The 7,792-nt window shown below is 41.2% G+C and overlaps 1 protein-coding gene and 1 long non-coding RNA gene across 2 annotated transcripts in view; both read left to right on the top strand.

Annotated features, from left to right (window-relative positions):
- The window catches only part of LOC146472441 (uncharacterized), a 113,776-nt gene that overhangs the window by 19,717 nt on the left and 86,267 nt on the right, over positions 1 to 7,792 (top strand). The gene's annotated exons all lie outside the window — the stretch shown is intronic.
- LOC146472445 (uncharacterized) lies at positions 3,644 to 5,433 on the top strand. Its single transcript, XM_085119857.1, has 2 exons — positions 3,644 to 3,932; positions 4,774 to 5,433. Exons 1-2 carry the CDS (start codon positions 3,650 to 3,652, stop codon positions 5,061 to 5,063), a joined length of 573 nt encoding a protein of 190 aa, XP_084975983.1. The 5' UTR covers positions 3,644 to 3,649; the 3' UTR covers positions 5,064 to 5,433.

Below are 7,792 nucleotides of genomic sequence, written 5' to 3'. Positions count from 1 at the left end.
CTATTAGAACTTATAAAAAACTGAAAAAAAAAAAACAGCCACAGCTACCACACGGCTAGAGTGGCCGCCGGTGTGCGACAAACACAGACTGCAGACTTGCAGACTCAACACACTGGCCTTTCACGGCATTTTGAAAAAAATATATATACTGTACAACCTCCGTCATTCCACATCGCGCGCTTGCCGCTTGGAACACTTTTTCACCACATTGTCAATCACTTTTGTCCCCTCTTCAAATGACTTCGGGTAATCATCATTGAATGTTCTGGGGGATTTTACTTTCCAACCATTTGACAACTTACGGAATTCCTATTCCATCATTCCGTTCGGTATTTAGTGTAAAACCAATCATATCCTATAGTAAATGGCCTACTCTAGATACTTTGCGTAGTAGAGCCTACTTTACTTAATATACTTTACTTGCTTGGCGCACTTTATTTGCTTTCAGTATACTTTCCTTGCTTGGTGTACTTAACTTGCTTGGTGAACTTTACTTGCTTGGTGTACTTTAATTAATTACTTAGTGTACTTTACTTGCTTGGTATAACTAAGGGTGTCAACTCTAAGAAGACCGGTTTTGGGAGAACGGGTAAAAAGTTCTGGGAATTTGGAGATATTGCCGGGAGTCGGGAGAATGGACAAACTTGCCAGGAAACTAATTTTAAAACAATTAGATTATGAGCTCGAGATTTCTATCGCGTGACAGCGCCCGAATCAGCTATCACGCATAGAAATCGAGAGCGAATAATCTAATTGTTTTAGTATAAATCTACTAGTCGTTCAAAACTTACCAACTAAATTATCCAAATCCTCCTCACAGACGCTTCAAAAACGCGAAGAAGCGGGCTGAATTTTGTTGACAACCGCTACTCACTATCTATCACAGAATAGATAGTGGGTAGTGTAGCCAATCAGAGAGCGGCATTCGTAATAGAATGCAAGTAGATTTATACTAAAACTGATTTAGAGACAGCACAAATAAATAGCGAGAAATTCAAGAAGGTCAGTTGTTTTTTGGGTGCCTTTCATCTTCTGGTTTGAAATATCACGTAAAGCAGTAAAACTGTGCTTTATTTTTCATTTTGAACATTGTAACGTGATGTTGATATAACGTGTAAACAGCTTTTCTCACATGTTGTTTATGTGGTTTCGGTCATGTACGTGGAAATTGCCAAAATGAATGGAACAGCAATTTTCTTCAGTATTCAGTGTCGTGTTTACATGGGTGAGGGGGATACTCCCGATAGAGTATGGTTTTCAAGGTTATTTGGCTTGAGTGAGGTACAAATTTTACTACAGTCGAACCTCTCCTTGTGGACACTGACTCTCTTAAACAGACACCTCTCTACCACGGACATTTCCAATGCATGGACACTAATTAAATCTTGACCCAAAAGACCAATTTCACATAAAATTAATCTCTTCAGTTGCACACTACAGTGGTGATTGAGTTAGAGCCGATAAGCGGTGTGATTCCAATTCAGACTTAATCCAAACCGATATTTTTTTTACGACAATTAGTTATATTTAAAGTGCCGGATTTGAAAAACTTAATCAGCAGATAATTTTTATTTTTGACAAAGCGTAGCCCGCGCTACAGACGTACTAAACCTCCGGTAATGACTGGGGGTTACAGAACGCCTGCGGCGCAGGCTAGATAGAGAGCGACACAAAGCTGATACTCGCGAGGGGGGGGGGGGGGGGGGGAGGTACTCAAAAAAATTTAATACGGGGAGGCTCCGCCCCGAGGTCTGACCCCTTACCCTTTTATATGTCACTTTTGGCAGAAAAGGTACCCCTTTCGTACACATTCTATTGACAAATGGTACCCCCTTTCGTATACCTTTCATTGGAAAACAATGAAAGACCCTTTTAAATACCTAAATGACAGATTTCCCTATCCTTTCATATACTTCGACTCGTGAAATCCTTACCCTTTCTTGTACCTGAAGCGTGGAAAAGGTACCCCTTTCGGGCGGAGCCTCCCCGTATAGGCCATTACAGGGACTCCCTCCCCCCCCCCCCCACCCCGGGCTGATACTCTGTTGTACTTGGCAGCTTTATAGCATGTTTCCCCGGTCATTGACCTTTCTCACTCGCACGCAAAAACAAAGCTTCTTATTCTCCTGAGACTCAACATAGCCGCCGAGCGAGAAAGGTCAATAACCGGGGAAACATGCTATAAAGCTGCCAAGTACAACGGAGTATCAGCTTTGTGTCGTTCTGTATCTAGCCCGCGCCGCAGATGTACTGTAACCCCCAGTTATACCGGAGGTTTAGTACGTCTGCGTGAGCATCGCAGGCTACGCTTTGTTAAAAATAAAAATTATCTGCTGTTTCTGTCCCGTACCTTTTTGCATCTCTTGACCACACTCTTCATATTTTCCCCTGTGTGTCGTCCTTCTTTTGTCCCTTGATCCATACCCTGAATGAACTAAAACCAGTGAAAAGGTTCAAGGACCTGCTAGGGTTTGGAGCAGAGGTGGGGTGGGGGGGGGGGGGGGGAAATCCCTGTACAGTCGGACCTCTATTAAGCGGCCACCCTGGGGACTTCGAAAACTGGCCGCTTAATAGAGATCTTAAGGTGGGGGTTCACCTAAAAGCCATTTTCACGCCGCTTAAAATCGGTCAAATGAAAATATCTTGTTTGCATTTCAAGCAATACAAAAACCCTCCATTCATAGCACAAATTAATGATTTGGGGTGTTTTATGAATTTTTGGGTGATTTTTAGGTATATTTGGAAGGAAATAATTTTTCTTGAAGGATTGGTAAAATTAAAAGAAATAAGGAATGTTGAAGATTTAGTGAAGTTTTAAAATTAGAATTTGTAATAGACGGATACCAAGTTAGTCCACTAGCAACCTGGGGTGCTCTTGCGTGGTTGTCGACTGTCTGTTAGTGTTCCAAAAATCATTTTCTTTCTTCTATCCATTCTTAAAACTCTTCAAATTTCACTCAAATTCAGGTAGAGCCCCACCTTAATAGAGGTCTGACTGTAATTTGATAGCAAGACTAATTACGAGGCTTTGGCTGATGCGATAGTTTCTCCTGGTCTTACTTTGACGTTGTTCCGACCAGAACCATAGGCTGAGAATAAGCACTGTAATATTTATACCTGAAAGCTCATCGAACTTTTGAATGCAACTTAATTAGTAGTTATGAAAAGAAAGCCTGCATGAAAGAAACTCGGGTTACATGTATTCGAACCAATGACCTCTGCGATGCCACGACGATGAATAAATGAAAGTGCAATATATTTGTTCGTGAGAAAGTGTGAATTTTGCTGAAAAGTTAAATGATTTTTCACTTTCCGTACTATTTCCCGAAGTAAAAAACAAGATTGAGCTGTACTTTACTGATTTCTGTTAGTAATTGAATTATAAAAAGGAAAACATAAGCACGAAAATTTTCAATGTTTTGGACCAATTTGAATGTAATCTACAATATGCTGATAAAGCCAATGACTCCCTCTATTTGGCACGGGAAAGCGATTCGTCAAAATTTATTGTAGGAACGGCAATTAAATTCAGAATATTCACGTGCGCGAAACACGATACGCCCAAACATGTCCTCGTTTCCCACACTAACAGAACTGCATGACAGGCAGCGTTAAAAGTTGCTGAGTTGGTGAAACTAAATATTTGGTCATGGCTCGCGATTTGTCTTTCTCGATTTCCAATATTCTGCGTTCAGACTTTCCTCCCCCTTCTCGTATCAGTGCAAGACCAAGGATACTGTACGTGGAACCGCTAAGAGAAAAAGAAGAAGCATTCCAAGCCTTCCAGTACGCAACTGGTGAACTCAACCAAGCTGAAGCGAGTTTCGGTAAGGATAGTTTGTGGACTTTGTGCAGCACTGAGGCTCAGGAGAATGATTTCTGCCAACTACTGACTTCTAATTGTATAAGTTTGCTTGAAGAGCCGAAAGAAGGTAAAGATGTACACCTTTTTGTTTTGATTGTGATTTTGTGGTGAAACTTTGTAATTTTATACGAAATGGTACTTTTATTTACATTTTGTAGCGGCGTAATGACATAAATTGCAACAATTTGTCTAATTTTTCTTTTACCGCCATGAGGATAAAAACCAGGCTTTCGTTTAATAATACGCTTCTCTTTTTCATCCATGGTTAAAATCTAGTCACTGATTTTCACGCAAATTTCTGATTAAAAAACAGCTAAATTTAGCCCAAAGCCGTCTTCATTCGAAACTAAAAGAACTACAGTCGAACCTGTTTATTACGGACACTAAGGGAACAGGAATGAGTGTGGTACACCTCTTTTCACGGACACCTCTCTATTACGGACAGTTCACTTGGTCCCTGAGAGACCGAAATCCATACAAAGCCTACCTCTCTAAAACGGACACCTCTATAATACGGACACTCACGCATTCCTGTCCCCTTGGTGTCCGTTATAAACAGGTTCGACTGTATTTCCTATATAGCGGGCCATTATCACGCAGCGCGCTGAATACGCGGCAGTATTTCAATATTGACAAAGCTTTCAACTATTTTCCTGTTTCTGATCTCAAAAATTTGATGTCGCAAATTATAAAAAAGTCATTTATTCATTTATTTATTTATTTATTTATTACACAATTTAAGCAAATTTTGAAATTCTCAAACCCGAAATATTGTCCGTATTGTTCAGATGAACTTTTTTTATAGTGCATGGGATGAGAAATAATGGATGTAACTTTTCAAAATCGCGATCTCTTGCTTGAGCCGTTCTTATTAATTTTACTATTAGACATGCTTCTTTACCTCTTAGAACAACACACCAGCAGAAAACTACCAGAAGACGCAAAAAATAGTCACACCTCAACTGGACAAAAATGCACGGGGAAAACTAAAAAGAGCAGAACTCGTTTCACGCGGAAACAACGCATTTATCTGGAAGACGTGTTTTCCCGCCAAAAGTACCTAACACGTGATGAGCGCGCGCTACTGGCCAGTGTCTTATTCTTGACGCAGCTGCAGATTAGAAACTGGTTTCAAAACCGGCGATACCAGTTAAAGCACCAAAGACTATTAAAAACGGTCTGCCAAGTTTCTCCCTAAAGTTTGGTTCTGGTGAGACCGCCTTCTGTCTTGTGTTGCCGCCTGAAACGCACATTTTTCCTTCCGTTGTCACGTTTCGTCCAAGAACGCGAATACGCATTGGAAACGCAAGCGCCTCCACTAGAATATATTGATTTAAATTGATATCGAAGTCTTAACAGCGCCAAAAAGGTTTTTCTGAAAATGGAATTGCGTTGCGTGTTGCGTTGCGTTTTCGTCTTACCGGTCAATAAGTCTAGGGCTTTTGAAACGCAAACCACGAGTGACCGCGAATAACCACGAGTGATATAATGTATCAAAATATTATACTGACGTCATCATGACTTCATTTTTATCGAGTAGTCACTAGTTAACCGGACCGTTTCCGACACTAAAGATATTAGGGAGCCTTAGCAACGACGACGAGGACGGCAGCAAAAACGAGTTGCGTTTTTTCAAACGTCGTCGCTATTATTACCGTCTCGGTTTAAAAGTCAAATGAAGGTGAAATTTCCTGGAGTTGAATTCTTGGAGACCGCACCCAAGTTTAGAAAAAGAAAGAAAAATTCGTCGTCGTGTGTTCACTTCCTCCATCAGGAAATTTCACGTCCTAGTCGTGCAGTGACCGGCAAACAAATGTACCAAAAGTGTAATTCACGTGCAGAGTTGTTGTTTGGTTATTAAGCCTATTGCTTTTTTTGACGATCCGTCGTCCTTGCTAAAGTTCCTTTTTTTTTCCGAGAGAGGGGAGTGGGCGGATAGGGGGGGGGGGAGGGGTAATCTAAATGTACCGCCTCCGTTTACCTTAAATTCCATCGCCCCTTTTTTGTTGACTTTGCCTCTTTGCGCTTTTTCTACTGCAAAATATTAAACGATGTCGTGTACTTATTCCTACTTCTCCCACCCGCCATCTTGAGATTGCTGCTATTCTTCCCTTTCCAGCCTACCCTATACACTTCCTCGCCCCTCTTTTACTTCCGGGTTACCGCCCACCCCTCCCCTCCCCGCCACTTGTGTTGACAAAACTTAGCGTTTCCGATGCGATTCGTGTGGTCTTAAGATAAAACTGAAGGCAAGCAATACCGAGTTTGCCGTGCGTTTTCACAGCGAAAACGCTTTTTCCTTCTTAACTTGCCATTTGGAGGTGTCGTTTGATAAAACGGTCTCCGTTTGTGTTAAATATTATTTAGGAAACTTAAGCAACGACAAGGGCGATGCAACAGCTCTCATAAAGTCTCACGTGATTGGCTTACAACCCTTCTAGGAGGCATGGTGTTCGAGTTGAGGAAGAGAATGAAAAATTCACCGTCGTGTGCTCACGTTCTCCACAAAACCTTGAATTTGGTCAGTTCACGCAGGAGCTTAATGGGCTCCTGGTTCACGTTGTTTTTCTGTTTTTGCTCATTAAACCTGTTGTTTCGCGGCGTTGTCGTTGTAGGTGTCGTCGTTGCCTAATTAGGGAACTTAAAGCCTGGTTTACACGTACGACGCAAGTATAAGCACAAGCACAAGAGAATGGAAATCGTTCCATTCTCTTATGCTTGTGCTTATGCTTGCGTCGTTGCGTCGTATGTGTAAACTGGAACGACGCAAGCATAAACACAAGCGCAAGCACAAGGCGCTTATGCTTGCGTCGCACCGGTTTACACGTAGGTTTCTTGTGCTTATGTTTGTGCTTATGCTTATGCTTGCGTCGTAGGTGTAAACCAGGCTTAAGCAACGACGACGGCCATGGCACGTGCGTTTTAAATTTTAGTACATTTCTTTGCCGTCCTTTGCAAAACAACTAGGGAGTTTAAGAAACGAGGACGGCAACGGTAACGAGAACGCCACAAAACAATGGGCTTAATGAGCAAAAACAATCGCTTTGCACGTGCGTTTTACATTTTGGTACATTTCTTTGCCGTCCTTAGCTGCAAAATAACAACGTGAAATGACCAAATTTTAAGTTTTCTCGAGAACGGGAGCGTATGACGCAAAATCGTCTTTATTTTTCCTTACTTTGACGTCGTTCATATAATTTAGTTCCTAGGGAGTTCGCCAGCATTTTCCAAGTTAAACAAATTTAAATGATTGCGAAACTGACTTACAAAAACGAGAAGTTATATTTTTAAATGACGTTCTCGTTACCGTTGCTGTCCTCGTTTCTTAAACTCCCTGATGACGTGAAATGATCAAATTCAAGGTTTTGGGAAGAAAGGGAACTCACGACGGTGAATTTCATTCTCTTTATTAACTTGAACGCCACTCCTACTAATTCGGTTCCTGGATAGTTCGCCGTTTCTGTAGAGGTTAAACGAGTTGAAATACTCGCGAAGTAACACATATGAAATAAATTAAAGTTGTATTTTTAAGTGACGTTTTCGTTGGCGTTGCTGTCGTCGCTGCTGAAGTTAAGGTCCCAAAATACTGCATCGTTAGCTGCGGATGCTATTTTTTCGTGAACAGGTGTAAATGTTGAGCATGTCGTTTTACAATGGTTTACGTTAGGTTTAGTCAGTAACTTTCCATTCTAAAGTGAAAATTTAGAGATGCAAAGTTTGTTGATGTTATGATAGTAGCAGTCGGCGGAAGTCCTTGCTGTTCTGTAAAACTATTGAAAAAGTAAGACCATTTGTCGCTTTTTGGGTTATTAGGAACTAACGTTGGAATAAAATACGTATTCAAAATCCATGTCAGTGATCATTCAATATCAGCCATTCTAAAAAAAAGAAGGGTAGGCGGCACGCTCTCTTCGATGCGGACGTCAT

The sequence above is a fragment of the Pavona decussata genome, unplaced genomic scaffold (genome assembly GCF_977016875.1).
Source record: "Pavona decussata unplaced genomic scaffold, jaPavDecu1.1 SCAFFOLD_100, whole genome shotgun sequence".
Classification (NCBI taxonomy): Eukaryota; Metazoa; Cnidaria; class Anthozoa; order Scleractinia; family Agariciidae; genus Pavona; species Pavona decussata.
Note: the sequence above shows the minus strand (reverse complement) of the source record. Positions and strands in the feature narration are given on the sequence as shown.